Source organism: Gymnodraco acuticeps, unplaced genomic scaffold (genome assembly GCF_902827175.1).
Source record: "Gymnodraco acuticeps unplaced genomic scaffold, fGymAcu1.1, whole genome shotgun sequence".
Lineage (NCBI taxonomy): Eukaryota > Metazoa > Chordata > Actinopteri > Perciformes > Bathydraconidae > Gymnodraco > Gymnodraco acuticeps.
The window spans coordinates 175,853-200,893 of record NW_022991767.1 but is presented as its reverse complement, the minus strand read 5'-3'; the positions used below and the strand labels follow the sequence as shown (position 1 = coordinate 200,893).

The 25,041-nt window shown below is 42.1% G+C and overlaps 1 protein-coding gene across 1 annotated transcript in view; it reads left to right on the top strand.

Moving 5' to 3' along the window:
• man1a1 (mannosidase, alpha, class 1A, member 1) overlaps positions 1 to 20,483 on the top strand; it is a 190,840-nt gene extending 170,357 nt beyond the window's left edge. The window contains 5 exon segments of the mRNA XM_034199445.1: positions 3,959 to 4,144; positions 4,146 to 4,179; positions 5,135 to 5,307; positions 8,744 to 8,859; positions 15,666 to 20,483. Coding sequence (XP_034055336.1) covers positions 3,959 to 4,144; positions 4,146 to 4,179; positions 5,135 to 5,307; positions 8,744 to 8,859; positions 15,666 to 15,792 — 636 coding nt within the window. The 3' untranslated portion in view covers positions 15,793 to 20,483.
• The last annotated feature ends 4,558 nt before the right edge of the window (positions 20,484 to 25,041 follow it).

Genomic DNA, 25,041 nt, shown 5'->3' with positions numbered 1-25,041 from the left:
GCACTTCTATCACTCAGAGTCATGCTACATTGTAGTATCTCAATAACAACATCAATGTATCCATATGTTAGAACTAAGGCTGAACATTCACACATTTATCCTCATGATTCATATAGAAACGGTAACGCTAATTAATCACATCACCAAGTTCGAACCAGACTTCTTTCCATAACTTCAGTGGGATTGTACCCATGAATTGCATGGCTGTGAAAAAGCAAATAAAGCAGGCTATATGTCTAGCACTGACTGCAGATATAGCTCGATATAAACGAACAACTTCACTCGTTCTTTTGTTGAAAACAGAGGAAAGGTACTTTGCTCAAGCATGCACCAATTTCCTGAAGTTGCACATGAGTGGGAGATAGCGGAGACCACTGTAGGAACAGATAGTGCTCACAATATGATAACTCACCAAGAATACTTCCATACCTGCTAATTTGTAGCACACATTATACAGAGATTGATCACAGCAGCTTTGTCGATGCTTTAGCCTAGTGTCTAGTGGAAAATTGTCAGGCTTCATGCCAATAATTCAGGTCAGAAACCATCAAAACTAAGCTGATATGTTATAATAGAGTAAGAAAACCCTCTGATTTCTCTCGCCAGTTCGTGATACATCTCTATATCTATATAACACCACACGTGTATTTGTTTTATCTCTATGATGAATTACCGCTATAGATATGTTTTTTGCGACTGAATCTTTGACACCTCTAGCTATAACGTAAACACTTCATGCATCATTCACCAATAGAAAACCATGAGTGTATAGTGTGCAGCCGTCAACCTCGGTTTTTTAAAGGTCACCCATTATGCAAAACCGGTCTGAAAATGAGCTGATCAGATTTTGGCCACTTTATGATGTCATAACGATGTTTTGTCTTGTGTAACCATTAGCCAATCAGCAACCAAGGTAACCCCCCCACCCCCACCTTACCACCTGAATCTCCTCCTAGAGCACCATTGTGTTCTAGGGCTGTACCTGAATATCCGAATATTCGGGTTTCAATTTCGTTATTCGGATATTCGTTTTTTTGCGGCTGCCACCTTGAATTTATTGAAATCTCCAATATCAACGTAAGAGCTTGTGCCTCTTCGTGGGGTGCTAACACTTAACCATAAACGTTATCGTTTACTTTCTCCGTCTTTATATGTAGATATTGCTTTTTCTCCGTTAATCTCCTTCACGTTGTTTCCATAGCAACAACAACTTCCTGTCAACAGCGCTACCTCTCCTTCAAACTAAAAGCATGTCCATACAAAATAGGAAGCCAGGCCAAATTACACTTAAGACACAACTGCAACGAAAGTAACAAACACAATGCAATATCCTTTTCAATTTCAAAGAACACAAATTGGGTTAATAACTATAAAACAACAATACTGTAGAATAACAAAATGAAAGCCGTGAAAAAAACGAAATACACGTGTTGATTCACAAGTAATGTTGTGAATCGAGTGGCCCATGGTGGTGGTGGGGTTATGGTATGGGCAGGCGTATGTTATGGACGACGAACACAGGCCACTCGATTCACAACATTACCCTAACCCTAACCCTCACCCCAGATACTGACTGGTTTTCGGATCCCCCCAGACCCCCCCAATAAAGCAAAACTGCACGTTTCAGAGTGGCCTTTTATTATGGCCAGCCTAAGGCACACCTGTGCAATAATCATGCTGTCTAATCAGCTTCTTGATATGCCACACCTGTGAGGTGGGATGGATTATCTCGGCAAAGGAGAAGTGTTCACTATCACAGATCTTTTCAGATTTGTGAACAATATTTGAGAGAAATGGTTATTTTGTGTTTATAGAAAATGTTTTAGATCTTTGAGTTCATCTCATGAAAAATGAGAGCAAAAACAAAAGTGTTGCATTTATATTTGTGTTCAGTGTATCTGAGGTCTCCCTTGAAAAAGAGGTCGATGATCTCAATGGGACCACCTGGTTTAATAATAATAATAATAAAATAATATATTGATGAAAAACAGTATAATAGGGGACCTTTAAGCTGTTCTCATTGAATGGATAACATCGAAGTTTGAACGTGTTTACAGATGGTGAGCTGCATGGATTTCCTCCACGGGGTTTTGTGTCCCTCATGCCCCCTCTGAGTCATAATGAATGGCTGCATGATAATAATGGACAACAAACATGAGAGCTTCACAGATAGAAAAGTGCTCTGTGTTTATGTCCCTCAGCAGGAGGGTATTAACGGCATCTAGTCGCCTAAATAACCTTGAAGCTCATTGTTTAATAAAAGCAAACATTCAAATGATGACCATGTTAGCACCGTAGATATTTCCTGCAGCACTAACATGGTGTTCGACTACATGGGGCTCAGTTAGACTAATTTTGAGCTAAAATGATCGCTATCTGTCACTCGGACCACTGCTGTGCTAACATTCTCAAACATTCAGTGTTTCATCTCTGCTCAGGAGCCACGTAGTGAGTTATGATGAGACACATTTCCATACAAGAAAACAAAGACGGGGAGCAGATGAAAGTGAATAGCTTTTACTCTGCTTAAATAAATTGTCTGATTAAGTTATGGTGACAAGCGTCGGGGCTCAGCTGGAGAGAGCTGACTCACCGATTGTTTCTCTGGGGAAAATGTTTATTACATGGAGACTGAAACGCAGAATTAACCATGCAGGGGAAACTTTACCCATTATCTCCCCTCGATATCCAAGGATTATACGCGCTATTGATTTATTTGCCAACAAGAACAGCAACAGGGGGAATATCTGAAACACAGCAGGAACATTAGATGATCAATCTGAGCCGTGTTAAAGGGGCAGTACACCTTAAACACTTCTCTTACCTTAACATCTAAAAGGGGTGGAAGAAGTAGAAGCAGTCATGTTCTTTACATAAGTACAAGTAGAAGTAATATCTTGAAATACTCAGTTAGAAGTAAAAGTGGAAACATTTCTAAGGAAAACTGTCCTTCATGTCTCTTCTACATCAACATGTGTCCCCTCTTCTTTATGTCTCTTCTACATCAACATGTGTCCCCTCTTCTTTATGTCTCTTCTACATCAACATGTGTCCCCTCTTCTCCATGTCTCTTCTACATCAACATGTGTCCCCTCTTCTTTATGTCTCTTCTACATCAACATGTGTCCCCTCTTCTCCATGTCTCTTCTTCATCAACATGTGTCCCCTCTTCTTCATGTCTCTTCTACATCAACATGTGTCCCCTCTTCTTCATGTCTCTTCTACATCAACATGTGTCCCCTCTTCTTCATGTCTCTTCTACATCAACATGTGTCCCCTCTTCTTCATGTCTCTTCTACATCAACATGGTGTCCCCTCTTCTTCATGTCTCTTCTACATCAACATGTGTCCCCTCTTCTTCATGTGTCTTCTACATCAACATGTGTCCCCTCTTCTTCATGTCTCTTCTACATCAACATGTGTCCCCTCTTCTTCATGTGTCTTCTACATCAACATGTGTCCCCTCTTCTTCATGTCTCTTCTACATCAACATGTGTCCCCTCTTCTTCATGTGTCTTCTACATCAACATGTGTCCCCTCTTCTTCATGTCTCTTCTACATCAACATGTGTCCCCTCTTCTTCATGTCTCTTCTACATCAACATGTGTCTCCTCTTCTTCATGTCTCTTCTACATCAACATGTGTCCCCTCTTCTTCATGTCTCTTCTAGCACCATTGTGTTCTTTGTAACCAAATCTCTCTCAGAGGGGCGTGGGGAGGGGCTCCTTATGTTCATCTAAAGTAACAGACAGAGAATCAGCACTTTGGAAACAGGGCTGAAACAGAGGGGATTATGGGTAATGCTGTAATGATCTGTTTGGTGTTTCAGCCAATCAGAGACAGGCTCTGTATATATCTGAGACCTGTGATATATTGATGAAAAACAGTATAATAGGGGACCTTTAAGTTTTGAAATTGAAAAACGAAGTCAAGCTCTTCCTCGCTGTCTGTCTTCCAGGCGATAGAAATTAACCTGATGAGGAAGTCGAGCGGCGGGCTGACCTACATCGCGGAGTGGAAGGGAGGGCTGCTGGAGCACAAGATGGGTCACCTGACGTGTTTCGCCGGCGGGATGATCGCTCTGGGAGCCGACGGAGCGCCCACCGACAAGACGGGCCACCAGATGGAGCAGGCCGCCGAGATTCGCACGCACCTGCCACGAGTCCTACGCCAGAACCTGTAAATATGCTCTCAATATGACGATAAACAACAACAATATTTATGTCTTTCATTTTATTGGCCACTCTGGTTTCAAGATCAGAGTCAAAAGAAAAGACACTTGAAGTACCAAAAGTAAACATTATGATAATTAGTGATGTGATAATCTGTAAGCGTCACTATTTTTAGGTTGGTTTAATTTAAACTACTTCATATACTGCTGGGTAAATAAATACTTCATATTAATGACTCGTACTAAATGACATGATTATCAAAGTCAATTGTATTGTCAATCTTTCAGTTTGTGTGTACTGTACAGACAGAGAGATCGAAATACCGTTTCCCACAATCCCGAATACAAACATACACATATATATAAAAATATGTATATACCTATATATATACACAATCAAAATAACAGTCACTTCAATATCTTCAATAGCTGTAAACTTCCATCTGTAGCCACAGATGGAAACTTCCATCTGTAGCCACAGATGGAAGTTTGCGTATGTTAGTTGGTGTACATTTTGTCTTGTTTTATGGCTTTTTTTGATCATTTCTGTCAAACTAGAAAAAAGGGCGATTTTGTCTAGTTTAAAAGAGTAATATAAATGTCAAGAGCCACAATTGCTGTATCAAATTAAATTACTGGGTACCAAATATGTGTTTAGGCATGTATCTCATTTCAAAAAGTTATTAAGTGTTTTTTCAAAGAGTCTTTTATTTGACAAAATGTAATAAATTGCTGTATTTTAAATCCGATTATGAGACACAATGTTTAAAGGCAGTCCTGAAGGGCCCAGCAACAATTGAATAGCATATTATTTTAAAGTCAACATTGACAAGACTCGAGTCGACATGTGGATACATCTAAGTAATATAAAGTCAAAAGAAAGAATATCAGTCACAATTCAATCTTCTTCAAGGCTGTATGAACCTAAAACCTCCTCTTATGTAAATCACCCCCCCCCTCTAGCTCTGAAGCTGGGTCCGGAGGCGTTTCGTTTCGACGGCGGGGTCGAGGCCATCGCCACCCGGCAGAACGAGAAATACTTCATCCTCCGCCCCGAGGTCATCGAGACCTACATGTACATGTGGAGGTTCACACACGACCCCAAATACAGGGAGTGGGGCTGGGAGGCGGTCCAGGTACGTTTGTGAATACATTATCTTATATTTAGCCGTTTGCATGTTCATTTAATAGAAGTAGAAGACATTTCAGATCAGTTTTTTTCACAAGCTCTTAAAAATGCAAATCAGGAAGAGAATTGTTAGAAAAATATCACTCGTCACCGGCTTGAGCTTCAATAATCAGGATCCATGTTTTTATGATCCTCTCAAGAATGGAAGTAGTCATCACATACAGAGCATCAACTAGTTCCTGAAGGGAGGCGTGTGGCGCAGTGGATAGAGGCTTGGTGTTGGGATTAGGGGGTCACAGGTTCAAACCCCACTGCAGTTAGCATGTCGTTGTGTCCCTGGGCAAGACACTTCACCCCAAATTGCCCAAGAGACACAGTACTGTATCCTGTCATGTACACTACTGATTTTTTTCTCAAAATGTTGTCTTTTTTCAGAAAATCTCAAATGTATGACTTTTTCTCAAAATCTCAAAATGTTAATAATTACATTACATTACATTGCATTTAGCTGACGCTTTTGTCCAAAGCGACTTACAATAAGTACATTCGACCAGGAAGACACAACCTTGAAGAAAACAGAATCATATAAGTACATCAGGTTTCATAGAGCCAAACATTTCAAGTGCTACTCAACTGGCTTTAGATAAGCCAGTCCTTTATTAGTATAAAAGTGCTTCGTTAATAGTTCTAACGCTCGAAGTGGAGTCGAAAGAGATGAGTTTTCAGTTTGCGCCGGAAGATGTGCAAGCTATCTGCCGTCCTGATGTCAATGGGGAGCTCATTCCACCATCTTGGAGCCAGGACAGCAAACCCACGTGTTTTTGCCGATGGGAACTTGGGTCCCCCTCGCAGCGAGGGCGCAGCGAGTCGTTTGGCTGATTCAGAGCGTAGTGCACGCGCTGGGGTGTACGGTTTAACCATGTCCTGGATGTACGAAGGGCCAGATCCATTCGCAGCATGGTAAGCAAGTACCAGTGTCTTGAAGTGGATTCTTGCAGTTACCGGAAGCCAGTGAAGGGAGCGGAGGAGCGGAGTGGTGTGGGAACATTTAGGAAGGTTGAAGACCAGACGAGCCGCTGCATTCTGGATGAGCTGCAGAGGTCGGATGGCACATGCAGGTAGACCAGCCAGGAGGGAGTTGCAGTAGTCTAGGCGTGAGATGACGAGAGCCTGGACCAGAACCTGAGTCGCTTTCTGAGTCAGCTGGGGACGTATCTTCCTGATGTTGTAAAGCGTGTATCTGCAGCAGCGGGTTGTAGCAGCGATGTTTGCAGTGAAGGACAGGTTGTTATCTAGGGTCACACCCAGATTCCTTGCAGTCTGAGTCGGGGAAACAACAGAGGTGCCGATGTTGATTGTTAGGTCAAGAGTGGGACAATCTTTTCCCGGGAGGTAGAGCAGCTCAGTCTTGTCAAGGTTGAGCTTGAGGTGGTGAGCAGACATCCACTGAGAGATGTCAGCTAGACAAGCAGAGATGCGTGCAACGACCTGGGTCTCTGAGCGGGGAAAGGACAGAATTAATTGGGTGTCGTCAGCGTAGCAGTGGTATGAAAAACCATGCGGGCTAATGACTGATCCGAGCGAGTTTGTGTACAGGGAGAAGAGGAGGGGACCAAGAACAGAGCCCTGAGGGACCCCTGTAGTTAATTGACAAGGGTCGGACTCAGACCCTCTCCAAGTCACCCTGTAGGTACGGTCTTTCAGGTATGAGGTGAGGAGGGAAAGAGCAGAGCCTGAAACTCCAAGTTTTTGGAGAGTGCGAAGGAGGATCTGATGATTCACCGTGTTGAATGCAGCAGACAGGTCCAACAGGATGATGACAGAGGAGAGGGATGCAGTTTTGGCAGTGTGCAGTTCCTCCGTGACAGCAATGAGAGCAGTTTCTGTGGAGTGACCTGCCTTGAAACCAGACTGGTGCGGATCCAGAAGGTTGTTCTGATTGAGATAACAGGAGAGTTGTTTAAAGACAGCGCGTTCAAATGATTTAGACAGGAACGGGAGGAGAGAGACAGGCCTGTAGTTTATAACATCAGACGGGTTGAGAGTGGGTTTCTTTAGGAGAGGGTTTACTCTTGCCTCCTTGAGACTGTTTGGAAAGTGACCAGAAGTTAGAGAAGTGTTGATGAAATGGGTGAGAAACGGTAGAATATCAGGAGCGATAGTCTGAAGGAGGTTTGAAGGGATAGGGTCCAGAGGACAGGTGGTAGGGCGGGCAGAGGTAATGAGGGTAAGAACCTCACTTGGAGAGAGAGGGGAAAAGGAGGTTAGTGTGTTGGTGGAAGGAGGGTCTGGTGACCCAGCGGTGAGTAAAGGTGAGTCAGAAAAAGAAGAGCGAATATCATCAACCTTTTTTTCAGAGTGGGTAACAAAGTCGCTTGACAGGAGGGGGGAGGGGGGAGGGGCTTTTGGAGGATCCAAGAGGGTGGAGAAGATGGAAAATAGTTTTTTAGGATTGGAATAGGAAGATTGGATCTTATCTTGAAAGAAAGTGCTTTTTGCCTGAGAGATCGAAGCAGAGAAAGAGGAGAGGAGAGCCTGATAGGTTAGGAGGTCGTCACGGTGTTTGGATTTCCACCATTTCCGCTCTGCTGCCCTAAGGACGGTTCTATTAGCACGCAGTGCATCATTTAGCCAGGGAGCAGGAGGGGACTGACGAGTCTGCCGAGATGTGAGAGGACAGAGAGAGTCCAGAGAGAATGAGAGAATAGAGAGGAGAGTTTCTGCAGCAGAGTTTGGTGGCAGGAGTTGGAACGAGTCAGAGGAAGGGAGGGCTGAGAGCACCGACGAGGCAAAGGTAGAGGGGGAGAGGGAGCGAAGGTTACGGCGGACAAGTGCAGGATGAGAAGAGATTAGTTTGTTATGTTTGGAAAGGGGTAGAGAGAATGAAATGAAGAAGTGATCGGATGTGTGGAGCGGGTTTACAGAGAGGTTAGAAGTAGCGCAGTTCCTTGAGAATATGAGATCAAGGACATTGCCAGCTAATAATCACTGGTCCCCGGCTTCAGCTTCAACCTCAGGATCCATGTGTTTCTGATCCTCTCCAGAATGGAAGTAGTCATCACATACAGAGCATCAACTAGTTCCTGAACAGTGTCCTTCACATGCTGATATCCAAGAGAGGGAGTTACACAGTCACAAGATGGAGGAATAGAAAGCAGTATTCAATGTTTACTTCAGATTAGCTCCACGTCAGAAATGAGCATGCTTGTCATATGTCTCTCTCCATAGAGGCTGAATCATCATGTTAATCACATACAGTAGTACATATGCCTCAAACAGACCTGATGCTCTTCTAGGTAATCACACATCCTGTCATGTACACAGCTCCAGTTGGGATACCTTTGTTATCAAGTTACTCTCATATTGGAAGAGGACATTCAGTATTTTCCCAACACTTCTAATGAAGGATGTTTCTGGTCACTGATGTCTGTATTTCCCACCAGGCTCTGGAGCAGCACTGCCGGGTGGAGGGAGGCTACAGCGGCGTCAGAGACGTCTACGCCTCGACTCCAAACCACGACGACGTGCAGCAGAGCTTCTACCTAGCAGAGACACTCAAGTAAGACACACACACACACACACACTCCTTCACTATGGGCTCAGAACAGTCTCATAATACACACATGCACACAGAAGGATTCACACTTGTGTTTTTCAATGCACACACAAATGTGTTCCGTTTCATATACATGTGAATAAAATCCAAATACAGAAAAAAGTTTTACATATGTATTTTTGATCCTCACATATTTGTTTTCCGTTTAAATTGGATCGGATCGCTGTGCATTCGTGTGTGGGTTTTTTGAGACTCCCCTGACGGTCAGCCGATTCGTACTTGTAATTTTTTCTATCTATAGCCAATCAGATGTCTCCTCAATTCTAAGCCAATCACATGAGTGCGCCCCCACGAGGGTATGATTTATTGCGTTCATGACACTTCATATACGCATTTTGCGCTGGCCGGTCAGCTCGCTAAACAGGGGGCGGAGCATCAGGTGATCATGCAGAGCAGCGAGTCTCCGTCAGACTCAGCAGCTGATCTGATCTCTCTTTCGCGTCCGGTTATACTTCACTCGCGTTTGTTACCGTTTTACTAACGGTATCTCTGTACCGAAACCGTAGTTTCGGTTACACACCGGTGGTTTCTGACTTGGCTCGTTGTCAGCCGGTAACCAGCTGCCCAGACATTTCGAGGGGAAAAAGGATGCAAACGGGGCGTTCGGGTGCCGTTGGAAGAACCTCCGTTTATTCACGTTCTTCAGACTAATCAGTTACATTGACACTGTATTGCATAGGCCTACATACAGACTAGTTACTTTTCCTTTTCTGACCACTTTCTCTATACTTTCGTCTCTCTCTTCATAACTTCGCACTTCGCCTTGGCCATCACATTTTACACACACACTCACACACACTCCAAAAACCCACAACCCCTTGCGGCTGCTACTCTTAAAGTGACAGGCCAAGCCTGTAAGACGTTTATGTCCATATCGATCAGATCCAGCTCTCCTGATCGGCCTTTATAGAGAGCACCGATCAAACTATTAATAGTGAATATCGGCCGATAATGACCGGCGGGGCTCCCGCCGTTGACAGTTCACTGTCTAGCACTGGCTTCGTAGTGCACTGATCGATTAGGCTAAGCTAACCTGTAGCTGCTCCCTCCACACTCACAACAACTTCATACAGACATAAATAAAGCAGCTGTATTCGCCACACAGGAAACACACATTTAAAACGGTTTTGCCTGCCGTTTTTGTGTACACAAGCATTCATCAATGGTTCGGAAAGTGGCGCTGTACTGAGAGTGGAGGTGTCCTGATATTAGCTCCATGGACCTGTCAGCTCCGGACAGCGCAAAATGCGTACATGAAGCGCTACGTCATGAACGCAAGAAATCTACCCTCGTGGGGGCGCGATCATGTGATTGGCTTAGAATTGAGGAGACATCTGATTGGCTATAGATAGAAAAAAGTACAAGTACGAATCGGCTGACCGTCAGGGGAGTCACAAAAAACCCACACACGAATGCACAGCGATCCGTGCACAGAAAGCGGTTTGTGTTGCAGGTTCAGGGGATTTAAATGGAAAACAAATATGTGAGGATCAAAAATACATATGTAAAACTTTTTTCTTTTTTTCTGATTTTATTGACATGTATATGAAACAGAACACATTTGTATGGATCTGGAAATACAAGTTTGAATCCTTCTGTGTGCATGTGTGTATTATGAGACTGTTCTGAGCCCATACTTCACTTCTGTCCTCCTATGATTGTGCTGTGATTGCACTTTATGGAGGGACAAGCCACCTGAGCTCTGCTAAGTGCCCCGATAAACATTCCCGTTGTCATCTTGCAATATACTAATTTATATAAATAGTTATCACCGCAATAAACGGTATTTAATTTTGTTTTCATTTACATTATTTTATTTCATATTCTGTTCTTGTACATATTCCATATTCTATTGGCATGTATATAGACTTTTTGCACTACTTTTTATTTTGTATTTTATTATACATGTTGCGTTGCTGGAGGAGCTCAGGTCAGAAGAATTTCATTCCTATTTCTACACTGTAGCTTTGTGCATATGACAAACAATTGAAATTTGAAATGTGCCATCCACACACTGCAGAGCCAAGGCTTTGCCTGAATGAGTGTTAAATAGTAGAGAAAGAGAGACTGTATACCCCCTCATAGCCCCAAACACCACAGGCAGCTTCTACTCCTCACGTCCCCCTGAAAGAGCCTGATTTTTATTTATTTTTTTACTGTGTGTGTGTGTGTGTGTGTGTGTGTGGTGTGTGTGTGTGTGTGTGTGTGTGTGTGTGTGGTGTGTGTGTGTGTGTGTGTGTGTGTGTGTGTGTGTGTGTGTGTGTGTGTGTGTGTGTGTGTGTGTGTGTGTGTGTGTGTGTGTGTGTGTGTGTGTGTGTGTGGTGTGTGTGATGGTGTGTGTGTGTGGTGTGTTGTTTGTGTGTGTGTGTTGTGTGTGTTGTGTGTGTTTGTGTGTGTGTGTGTTGTCAGCTGCACAGTGTGATGTCTGCTGGCTAATAGGGCTCCTCTCTCAGATCCAACTGTGATCAGGAGACAGTCTGCTTCAAACCCTGCAGGAAAATCACAACCACCGTTTAACAAGTGTGGGACTGTGAAACCAGTGTGTGTACATTCACTCTGTGTGTGTGTGTGTGTGTGTGTGTGGAGGGGGGGGGTTTAGTGTTTTTCAAAAAACATGTTTGCACACTTCACAGTTAAAAGATTAAACTGTAATGTGCTACAATATGGTAGTAATAAATAGTTGTAATAATAGTAATTAACATGTGAGCCTCTCGTATATGGAGATTTGAAATTCTACCTTTTTTATTTATCTATGTTTTAATTAATTTGTATTATTATTTTATTTTACTTTATGTTATTGGTTTATTTAATTTCTGATCTCACCTTAACCCGCCTGTTATTAAACCCATCTGACCCCTTATAACACAAACCAGGGTTAGGGTTAGTGTTGTTTACTAGTATGTTAATATAAATGAAGCTACACAGTTTAAAAGGTTACTTCTTATACTTCATATCGTATTTAATCTGTTTTATTTCAACAGTAAAGCCCCTGAACTCTTCCTTCTCCCACTCTTCCTCTAAATTTATAACCCTCTCTGTTTTTTTGTACTCCAATCGAAATGTTTATGGCTTCTCCTGCATCCCCCATCTCTCCCTCCCACTTTCATTTCCTCCTCTCGACACACACACACACACACCCACACACACACACACACACACACACACACACACACACACACACACACACACACACACACACACACACACACACACACCAGACAGCTGTTGACAGGAAGTCAAGGTTAGCCTCACAGAGCCTTATGGGGGCGAGGTGCCATCCAATCCACTTTTTTTTATAGGCAGTCAATTTTAACAAGCGTCACCTCTACTTCTGATTACACCACACACACTCACTCACACACACTCACACACACACACACACCTCGCTGTGACAAACAGATCGGAGTGTATTTTTTCTCTTGATCTGTGTCTGCACATAAAGAAAAGTCAAAGTGTGATACGAATAATTTTATAGCCGTGATAAAATATGTTTTTCCAGAGGGAGGCAGCACAAAAAAAACGTCTCCTTAGCGTCGAACAGATAAGTAGAGAAACATCAGAGTGACCAGCAGCATGGACAGCAACACAATGGAGTCACATCTCATGCACGACGTCCCAGACGGACCTGAACACATCAATCCCATTTAGCACACGCCCATACGTCCAATCCTCTAATGTTACTCGGGTTGTTGTCGAGTCACTTCCAGGATCCGTCTTCCCGCCAAGGACACGACCATACTTCACACTTCAATCACTCACCTCCTCTTTGTGGAGCAGCAGGATGTGTTTGCAGGTTGACGGCTAGAAACACAAGCGAGTCGTCAGTTTTAGTGAGCTGCAGAGGAGGAGGAAGCACTCCGATTGTTTTTAAGATAAGATAAGACTTTATTTATCCCGAAGGAAATTGTTGTGCCGGAGTTACAACAATGCAATAAACACAGCAGCGTAATAATAAAACTGTGCAGTAAGAAGAGCAATTACATATCTACGGGAAACATAGACGGTCACATCATCAATGTAAATATTAACAGTGTTTAGTAGTGCAAAAAGATACGTTATCATAGCACATTATTAATAATAATAATATTGCACTTGTTATATAGCTGTTATCTTAGTAGGAGTAGTATTACAACAGTGTAGAGATATGAGAAAATAACTTTTTGAGCATTTAAAGTATGTAAACATGTCACAGTAGAGGCACAACATACAAATGTGAACCTGGAAATGACTATACGAGGGCCTCTTTAAGTACAAGTACAAAAAACGTTGAAATATACTAGTAGTCATTTTCTAGTGATGCATTCATGTGTTGATCATTTTGCCGCTGGGAAAGATGGAGATAACTCAATGATGCATTCAAGTACATCCGGATGTATAAGTTATATTTGGCTTAGTAATATGATTTGATATGACGTATTTAGTAACTAAGGTTGTCTAGAGTACAATATATGATTCCAAATGATAAAGGAGTAGAAGTATGAGGTAGAGTAATAGTACTTCAAATATGTACTTAGTAAGCACAGTTCTTGAGTAAATGTACTTTACTTTTTTTACTTAGTGTCCTTTTATCTGAATCATCTCTAAAAATTCCCTTTCTTCCTATTGAACTCCCTTTCTCTTAATCTTCGTGATGAACTCTTGATTTAATCGCCCCGGATCACCGCAGCCCACAAACGTCTCTCACGTACTTTCACAGTCCTCTTTTGTTATCCCAGAGTTGCTTCATAACATCTGATGGCATCGGTCCGCAGAATTTCATCACTTGAAGTTTCATAAAGCGGTCGGAGCCGTCTGTCTTCCTCCGCTCCACATCCGTTGCATATTTGTGGTCCGGCCGGACTGCCTATAAATATTACAAAAGATAAACACAAACTATTATCTAGAGATATCTCAGATACAGAACAGTAAACAGATGCCAAACAAGTCTCTAAACCAAACTTTATTTTCCCCTCATTTAAACAGTTTTTATCAGTACTCAAGGTTCAAGGTTCTTTATTGTCAAACTAACATAGCTGCAGAGTCATTATGTCGTTGAAAATCTTAGGTCACAGGCTTCTCCAACAATGCAACACAATAACGGATAATCAGACAATATTAAAGTATATTATATTAAAAGTAATACAAAAAGAGAAATATGCAATACGAGTCTATATACAAGTTATGTGAATTCTAAATTGTAGACTGATGTATTATCTGTTCTGGATGTGACATATCTTAGAGCAGATACAGCTATAGTTTGAACAGAAATAAAAAATCCACTTATCATATTATTCTAAAGTTTTCACCTGCATTTCAACATCTTTGGATGTAGTTTTCTCAGTTGTCTAATAGTATATTCAGCTTTAGTAATATTCAATTAAATCTGTTTTAATGGGAAACCCAGTAATCCTTTAAAGACGTTACTGCTACAGGAGTACTGTAATGAATGATTTGTACACAATTCAGAGACGTAAATATCCAGCTTACATGTGTTTTTCTAATATTTGTCCTTCTCCCAAAATGCCAGTCTTATAGTTGTTCTGCCTATTGTTTTGTTGTTGTTTGTACACAAACAGCCAGACAGACAGCACAATAGCAGTTAGCAGACAAGTAGGGTGACAACATTATGATCCAAGTTCGACAGGACAGAAAACAAAGACTAAATAAAACAAAAACAAAAAAAAGGACTGCAACAAGATGTTTCTTTACCTTGCACATGGTCGTAGTGCCACATGTGACTGGTGCAAACAGCAGTGTGTTCTCCTGATATGTTGGTTGGAATAGTAGCCGTATTACATGCTGCAGGGGGAGAGGGGAGGTGAGGTGGAGAAATGCTCTTGGCGTGTTGGACCACCCACTGTGAGAAAAGAGCTCTTGCTTCCCATATTTACCTTTTTTTATCTTTAAAAGTTGATTTTAACTTCTTCATCTTCTCATTATAACCTGTGATCTCAATTTCAATTCAGCTTTAGTAATATTAAATTCAATCTTTGTTAATGGGAAACCCAGTAAAATGATCATTTAAAGACGCGACTGCTAATTGCCCGTTCCTGGAGTGTAATTAAGTAATTCGTTTTTTCGCACCTTTTTATTGATGTTTTTAACCTCGCAAAAAGCTTTTTTATGATCATTGGGCGTCGTCTGGTGCAGATGCAAAAACTAGTAAGTCTTTCCTACATGCTAAAGCAGGGGTCTCAAACTCAAGGCCCGGGGGCCAAATCCGGCCCGCGACTTCATTTTATGTGGCCCCGCAAGAGCTGGCAAAGAATGTGTTTATTATACGGTTACATGCCACTTTACAGAAGCAGGTTGCCCATAAACTACATGTCCCACAATGCATCTCCTTTTGTGACATGCACACTGAAGAGACTTGCAATTATTTGCCGTGGACTTCTGCTTTCAGACGTAGTTAATTACTAAGTTATTATCCTCTCCGATAATAATCCAATTCAGAGGCAATCATGTATTAAAATGCATTATTTTATATGTATATATGTATATAGTTACAACCGGCCCTTTGAGTGCAACCTTTATGCGAATGTGGCCCGCGATGAAATTGAGTTTGACACCCCTGTGCTAAAGGGTATGTAAGGTGGAAAAATGCTCTTTGCGTGTTGGACCACGGTTCAAAAAGGGCTCTTGCTTCCCATATTTACCTATTCTTAATCTTTAAAGTTGATTTGAACACTCATTATACCCTGAGCTGTGATCCTGCTGATGCCCTATTACTCTAAGTTGTATTAAATCATCTCTCTCTCCTTCGTCCTCAGGTATCTCTACCTGCTCTTCTCCGATGACGACCACCTAGCCTTCGACCACTGGGTGTTCAACACCGAGGCTCACCCTCTGCCCGTCATCAAGAAGGACAAAACAGACATCCCCAACGAGGTGGAGTAGAGACGACCTCATCGTTCACTAAAGACCCTCTGATCCTGTCCCCTGAGCCTCCTGCTGAAAACACTTCGCCTCGCGGAGCTACAGAAGCCTCTCCGTTGGGGTTCCTCTTTTCATTTCTAACGGGATCAAAAACAGAATTCAAATCGTGAATTCTTGCTGTCGAATCCAGTTTTTCTTTTTTTCTTGAACCGACATTTACTGCCGAGTAATAACTCCACATAATGCAGTGCTATCATCAGACGGGTTGTAATGTTCCTGCAGTGTAAAAGGACTCTCTGAAGATGTCATTACATCGAGTGGCAGTCTCATCCAGAGGGACACAGTTAGCCGTCAGTGATTTTGTTGTGAGTAGCTACAGCTTTTGTTTTGTGTGAGAAGGGGAGAGACCTCTTGTGGATGTTTCGGACCTGAGCTTTGGGCACCAGAAAGACTGCAGCTCTGGTCTGAGGATTAGAAAGGCGGACTTTAGAGGACGTGGACTTTTCTCCGGCTTTATTATCACAATAGGAACCGGCTTCCCTGCTTTTACAAAACCGTGTGGTTGTCTCTGTGGGAGTGACGGAAAACGCAGCACAACCAGAGCTCCTCTGCTTCCTGCTCCGTCTCCACCTGACTGCTTCCTCTCGGAGTGTTGGTGTGACTCCAGCTCTCTGCCTGCCACTGATTCACTTTCCCCCCCCGACGTCTACACAAAGCTCTCCTTTTTCTGCTCATCTCATCTGTGTCTTTATCTGGCTTTGTGCATCCCGGATCGATTTCCTTTTCTCCTTATTTGCACTGATATTTCTGGCGTTTGACTGATACTGGTAATCTTTCCTTTCATTCTTGTTTGCAGGATTTTATTTCTTGCTATCTTGAAAATAAGCTCATTGCCAATGAATACAGGGTTTCAAAAGAGTCTTATAGTGTTGTACGACCAAATAATAGAAATACATCTCACCTCTGTCCACTTTTGTGGAGCTGTCGACCACATGTCGGTTGCTCAGCTGTCACGGAGGATGATCACGCATTAGGCGATTTAACACATCTTGTAAATGGACATTAAGTTATTTATATACTATGTCCTAAATCAATCAAAAATGTTCACTCCCAATATTATTGTTGGATTAAAGTCATTGAATTGAGGACATTTGATTTAGAATTTCCACAAACAGCTTCTGCAAATATTGCTTTCATTCAATTAATCAAAAATAACATTAAAATGCGTAAAAAACCTGCATTTTTAGAACCAACACGTCTCTAATGATGAGGACTCTGATTAATCACATTCATGAACAAACCTGAGTATCAGTCAAACCCTTCCTCTTCCTCCTCTTCCTCCCTTCTCCGTGCTCCAGCTCCAGTGTAGAGCAGCCTGTAGGATCTTCTCTCCTCTATGAGGGGACGCAGACACTCGACTTATTTCACCCCCACACACACTTTCACACACACACACAAGAAGCCATACTGATTCCAACAGCTTTGCCATTGTGACGTTGACATTTTTTTTGTTCCCTTCATCCTCATGTGTTGATAAAACTGTGTTTGTACATTTTCATCATCCATGTCTGTTGTTCAGTGAGGATTCCTCCTGCTGCCTCTCAGAGCTGCAGCCAGATACAAGTCCAGTTAGTGTTCGATCTAGTGCCTTCACTGAGGAGAACGAGTAGCAGTATGACCCGCTTTAAAACAGTCCCGGAGCTTTAGGTAAAGTCCGGCTGCCTCAGATCAGGATCATTCCTGCTTTTGAATTGGATATTTAATCTAACTGGCTAAAAATCAGCCCAAGAGGTGAAACCGTGGCTCCTTTATGATAAGTGGAAGATCAGACCTGTGGATATCCATCTGAGGATTACATTTGATTCATATAATATGTATGGTTTTCCTCCAGAGGCTAACATCTGTCTTTACACCTGAAGAAGTCCCAGTGATTTCCTTTACTCTACTGCCATCTAGTGGTTAGGTCTGTCTATTACAGTCCGTGTGAGAGGGTTAGATGTTAGATGTACCAGTCACTTATTTACTTCTGCTGTCGACAAAAACTTGAGATTACAATGTCTATTTGTTAGGATTAAGGAAAGGTATTCCACTCATTATTGAATATGTTATCAGACGGTCCCATTATTACAAAAAACGGAGTATTCTCAGCTCATAAAAACAAATAAAGTCACTTAATTGAAATAGAAAATGACAAAACCTGGATTTTTTTTTTTTAAGGATTCTTTGGCCTTTTGACCTCTGATAGATGCAGACTCACTTTCTGAGTTTAATGTATCCACTTATTCATCAATTTGAGCATTTATTGTGTCTATTTGATGGAGAAATTACATTAAAAGAAGGTAATGGAAATAAAAAATACCCATAAATCAGCTTTAAATTAAACCGACTGTTCTGAAATACTTACAAATGTTTCAACTGTCTCAACTAAACTGAGTGACTACTTTAGGACTTTAGGCTGTAAAGGAAAAGTCAGCCATCTTGGCTCCTGGTTTTCACCCAAATGTATTAGTTAAAAAAAATACCGAGATGGTTTCAAAAGTAGTGTTTTTTCCACATGTGTTTCCCAGCATATCCAAAATGTGTTGAGTTTCCGACTTGATTTCCCACCCGGTTGTATTCATAGAAATGGACACTGATTAATTCCCCAATGTAACAACCTATCATGTGGATCATAGTAGAATATTATTAGTTGTGCGCTGTGAGGAATCCCTCCATTTTGTTCACTGTACAAACTCCGTGTTTCTGTTTCTCAGTTGCTTTAGAGGCATTTATTATCCATGTGATGTTGTGTTGTAATGGTTGATTTTTGCTGATTGTGTTAATTTATTCTGTCGTGGGGGACATAGGACTTTGGGGAGCGGACCACCAGGGGGCGCTGTGGGCTTAATGCATATGTATCTACCAAAAACAAAGACGTGAAAGCTCCTGAAGGTGCGGCTTTTCTTAACACTATGAACTCACCGATGATCAGAGGTGTTAAGAAATGCTGCCTTTTATAGTGATGGGAATGAAACCTGGGATCAAACCAACGGGAGGATAGGAACTGTCTGAATGTACCATCCAATGTGAAGTATATCTTTTATATGCATTTATTTCTTGTGTTCACTTCTGCGTGCTTTTGTTGTTCATTGATCTCGGAAAGCACGAAGAGTGTGTGCAGACGGAGAGAAGTGTTTTCTAAAAAGCTGTTAATGTAGGAAATGATCCCAATCCGCCCCGTGAGGCGCATCCCAACGTGATAGATAACACGGAGAATAGGAATGTTCAGCAATACCATAAACAAGATCTATTAAGAGTTTATTATATAGTAAAGAAGATATGAAAACTTAGAGATTTGAATAACGGTCTGGTTCATAGAGATGTGTGTTTAGTGATGAAGGAAAGTGAGGCTTTGCAGATTGTGGAAAACAGCACTGTAATGCAGCTCAGTGTCCATTAGAAGGACACTTTAAATATTATATTTTGGCCCATTATTGGCTTCTTATCCGGCCAGTTTCGTGTGTGAAGTAAAGCAGCCAAGACATTTTTTTGATTGAGATGATTTAATTTGGTTCATATTTATCTCTTCTTTCATTCACACTTAAGATATTACCACGTGGTTTTATGGCCTGGATGCAAAGTCAAATAAGGATAGTAAAAGTTAACATGTACTACTACTTTTAGTGGTGATTTAGTGAATATTAGTTGCACAAAGAAGAGTGGAAGGAAATGATTGTAGTTCATAATCTTCCTTTCATTTAAGTAGTTTCATTGTAAGGCTTTATTGCAACTTAAGGATATTGATGCAGCCTGGATTTAATTGATTATTATTATATATTAATTCTGATTACAAATCAGACGTATATTCTTATAGAGATGGTACTGGTGGGAGTTATATGTGTGTCTTCAAAAAAGTATGACGGTGGTTATTTTTCAAAGAGGTCTCGATGGACCTTTGAACGAACGATTTCATTTGGGACGTAATGGTGTGTTAAAGTATCTGTGCGAGTATTGGACTTGTGATTCAGTCTTAAAGGTTTGATGGAAAGACAGACTCTTGATGGATTTGGATAAACTCAAAGTCAGCAGATTAAATTCTGCAGATTAATCTGAACAAGTCATTTCAAGTCAAACGCAGAATGTATTTGATTTTTCAGAATGAAAGCTTCACACCGTGGGACATCAGGCATCTGCTCATTTCCATATGGTGATTTCTCTTGTGTTGATTCAATGCCTTTGTTTCGGTGACGATTAAAGGGCAACTCCACCTTTTTTTCATTCAGAATGAAGTCAGTCTTTGCGGTAAATGAACCACTTCTCCCAAAATATTTTCTAATTTATATCACTCTGAAATCTTTACTTTAATCACGAGTGTTCACCAAACACGACTGAATTCATCTGCATGTAAAACATGGTCCGCGTTGCCCTTTAAAGGGTTTGAATGAGTGAACCTCAGAAATGTATCTGTACAAAATATTGCTGATAATCATTCCATTGCACAGTTTACTTTGCGTTTATGCAATATCTTAATTTTGTGGGGGAAATCTGTTTTGTTGTTAATGTTGTTATTATTGAAAAAAAAGTGTAAATATTCCATTGAGGCTGGTGAGCCGAATTACATTTATATAAAAATCTTCTGATCTTATGGATTCAAATGATATTAATAAGCAGCAGACTTTTTAAGAAACTATATTTGTTACACTTCTATTGTGAATAAAAAAATCTTTTCATACGTGGAGTTTTTTTAAGTCTTTTTTGAAGCATTTTTTCGTCATAATACAAAATAATTAAGGTTTTTGTATTAATTTATACCAATTCCTACTAATTATTATCCTCTTGAGGGTCATGATACGTTCTAGTTACATAATGAACGGAAAAGAGGCTAAAATAGACCAAATAATATGTTCCTTCGTATGTTTTAAAGTTCACCTATTATACAAAGTCCTCTTGTTCATGTCTCTTCTACATCAACATGTGTCCCCTCTTCTTCATGTCTCTTCTACATCAACATGTGTCCCCTCTTCTTCATGTCTCTTCTACATCAACATGTGTCCCCTCTTCTTCATGTCTCTTCTACATCAACATGTGTCCCCTCTTCTTCATGTCTCTTCTACATCAACATGTGTCCCCTCTTCTCCACGTCTCTTCTACATCAACATCTGTCCCCTCTTCTTCATGTCTCTTCTACATCAACATGTGTCCCCTCTTCTTCATGTCTCTTCTACATCAACATGTGTCCCTCTTCTTCATGTCTCTTCTACATCAACATGTGTCCCATCTTCTTCATGTCTCTTCTACATCAACATGTGTCCCCCTCTTCTTCACGTCTCTTCTACATCAACATGTGTCCCCTCTTCTTCATGTCTCTTCTACATCAACATGTGTCCCCTCTTCTCATGTCTCTTCTACATCAACATGTGTCCCCTCTTCTTCATGTCTCTTCTACATCAACATGTGTCCCCTCTTCTTCATGTCTCTTCTACATCAACATGTGTCCCCTCTTCTTCATGTCTCTTCTACATCAACATGTGTCCCCTCTTCTTCATGTCTCTTCTACATCAACATGTGTCCCCTCTTCTTCATGTCTCTTCTACATCAACATGTGTCCCCTCTTCTTCATGTCTCTTCTACATCAACATGTGTCCCATCTTCTTCATGTCTCTTCTACATCAACATGTGTCCCCTCTTCTTCATGTCTCTTCTACATCAACATGTGTCCCCTCTTCTTCAATATGTGTCCCCTCTTCTTCATGTCTCTTCTACATCAACATGTGTCCCTCTCGTCAGTCCTCTCTAATCAACATGGTGTCCCCTCTTCTTCTATGTCTCTTCTACATCAACATGTGTCCCCTCTTCTTCATGTCTCTTCTACATCAACATGTGTCCCCTCTTCTTCATGTCTCTTCTACATCAACATGTGTCCCCTCTTCTTCATGTCTCTTCTACATCAACATGTGTCCCCTCTTCTTCAGGTCTCTTCTCATCAACATGGGTCCCCTCTTCTTCATGTCTCTTCTACATCAACATGTGTCCCCTCTTCTTCATGTCTCTTCTACATCAACATGTGTACCCTCTTCTTCATGTTCTTCAATCACATGTGTCCCTCTTCTCATGTCTCTTCTACATCAAACATGTGTCCCCTCTTCTTCAGTCTCTTCTACATCAACATGTGTCCCCTCTTCTTCATTCTCTTCTTCTAACATCAACATGTGTCCCCCTCTCTCTTTCATGTCTCTTCTACATCAACATGTGTCCCCTCTTCTCAGGCTCTCCTTCTACATCAACATGTGTCCCCTCTTCTTCATGTCTCTTCTACATCAACATGTGTCCCCTCTTCTTCATGTCTCTTCTACATCAACATGTGTCCCCTCTTCTCATGTCTCTTCTACATCAACATGTGTCCCCTCTTCTTCATGTCTCTTCTACATCAACATGTGTCCCCTCTTCTTCATGTCTCTTCTACATCAACATGTGTCCCCTCTTCTTCATGTCTCTTCTACATCAACATGTGTCCCCTCTTCTTCATGTCTCTTCTACATCAACATGTGTCCCCTCTTCTTCTCTCTTCTACATCAACATGTGTCCCCTCTTCTCCATGTCTCTTCTACATCAACATGTGTCCCCTCTTCTTCATGTCTCTTCTACATCAACATGTGTCCCCTCTTCTTCATGTCTCTTCTACATCAACATGTGTCCCCTCTTCTTCATGTCTCTTCTTCATCAACATGTGTCCCCTCTTCTATGTCTCTTCTACATCAACATGTGTCCCCTCTTCTTCATGTCTCTACTATATCAACATGTGTCCCCTCTTCTTCATGTCTCTTCTACATCAACATGTGTCCCCTCTTCTTCATGTCTCTTCTACATCAACATGTGTCCCCTCTTCTTCATGTCTCTTCTACATCAACATGTGTCCCCTCTTCTTCATGTCTCTTCTACATCAACATGTGTCCCCTCTTCTTCATGTCTCTTCTACATCAACATGTGTCCCCTCTGTGGAAAGAGACTCTGAAAGTTTCAGGAACAAAGATTCTCTCTCTTTTTGATCCATTTCTATAAAAACCTGTCTGAAAATGAGCTGATCAGATTTTGGCCACTTTATGATGTCATAACGATGTGTTGGCTTGTGTAACCATTAGCCAATCAGCAACCAAGGTAACCCCCCCCCCACCACCTTATCACCTGAATCTCCTCCTAGAGCACCATTGAGTTCTTTTTAACCAAATCTCTCTCAGAGGGGCGTGGGGAGGGGCTCCTTATTTTCATCTAAAGTCCCAGTCATTGGGTGTTTCTCAATGTCGAGTACGCTTGCTTGGTAGCACATGTCTTCTGAGCGTCTTGCTTCAGAAGCGAGGCAAGAACACTTCCTGGCATTCGGAAAACGAAGAGTGGAACAGGCGAGCAAGTGTGCAGGTGTGAGTCATATGAGAGGCCCCGCCTTACATTTTCCGCCACAGATTTGGGGAAATTGGTCCGTGCGCAAAGCATTGTGGGTATTTTAAGACCGCGGAGTCTACACATGTGCAGCCTCGAAATTTCTCGCTACTAAGTACGCCGGGCTCGGTAGAATTCCAAGTATGCTGGACATTGGAACAGTCCTTCGGCGACACTCGATGATGTAGCATCCTTGAAATAGTGGCTCTGGAGCAGCCTTCCTCGACATTGAGAAACACCCAGTGACTCGGAAGACATGTCCTACCAAGGAAGCGTCCTCGACATTGAGAAACACTCAGAGAATCAGCCCTTTTGAAACAGGGCTGAAACAGAGGGGATTATGGGATGCTGCAATGATCCGTTTGCTGTCTGGAGCCAATCAGAGACATGTGTTGTCCCACAATATATTATAGTACTCAGATATATACAAAATAATTCCTCAAAAATAGTTTAAATGTCTCCTTAGGATAATCCTTAGCTCGTGATCATGTAAGGCTACTAAACACATAATTAAGTTATTAGAATAAATGACTACAAATGATTTGCCACAGTTTTGACCACTTTACTCTATATACAAATCGTAACTTTCTATTATAATTCAAGTTATAAAATGAGTCCATTGACACAATTTACGCATTTAGCTTCTCTCTTCTGTTTTACAGGAAATATAACACAGTTTATTTTCCTCACAGACACACAGGCCACTTTGTTCCTCACCAATGTATTTATTTCAGACTTATTCTCTCCGTCTATCCCTCTGCCATGTTTCTGTTATCAGTCTGAGGTGCCGCTGTGTGAAGCAGGAAAAAGAAAGATAATTTGGCCCAATTGTTCATCCTTATCACCTCCGCTCTGTCCCGACACGATGAAAACAATACTGTCGTCTTTTCAATTCATCCTTTATTGCTTTTGGAGGGAAGGAACCAATCAGGAGGAACGGTTTCCTGATAGGAGGAGACTTTATTTGTTCGAGAGGTTTTTCATTTCCAGCCTCTTACATTTTACAGGAGGGATGCTACAGTAAGAAAACTGTTTTTAAAGTAAGTAAATGCTATTGGCTAGCGCTCCAACACATTGTACAGGATAAGGGGCGGGACATCTCTAAGCCATCCATCCGTCCATCTTCTCCCGCTTATCCGTGGTCGGGTCGCGGGGGTAGCAGTTCCAGCAGAGAGCCCCAAACTTTCTTTTCCCTGGCGACATCAACCAGCTCTGACTGGGGGATCCCAAGGCGCTCCCAGGCCAGAGAAGAGATATAATCCCTCCACCTGGTCCTAGGTCTACCCCTTGGTCTCTTCCCAGCTGGACGTGCCTGGAACACCTCCCTAGGGAGGCGCCCAGGTGGCACCTAACTAGGTGCCCGAACCACCTCAACTGGCTCCTTTCGACGCGAAGGAGGAGCGGCTCAACTCCGAGTCCCTCCCTGATGACCGAACTTCTCACCTTATCCCTAAGGGAGACACCAGCCACCCTGCGGAGAAAACCCATCTCGGCCGCTTGTATCCGCGATCTCGTTCTTTCGGTCATGACCCATCCTTCATGACCATAGGTGAGGGTAGGAACGAAAATGGCCCGGTAGACAGAGAGCTTTGCCTTCTGGCTCAGCTCCCTTTTCGTCACAACGGTGCGGTAAAGCGACTGCAGTACCGCTCCCCCTGCTCCGATTCTCCGGCCCATCTCACGCTCCATTGTTCCCTCACTCGAGAACAAGACCCCGAGATACTTGAACTCCTTCACTTGGGGTAAGGACTCATTCCCTACTTGAAGTGGACAGTCCATCGGTTTCCTGCTGAGAACCATGGCCTCAGATTTGGACATCTCTAAGCGGTTGACCAATCACAACAGAGCCGGCCAGCT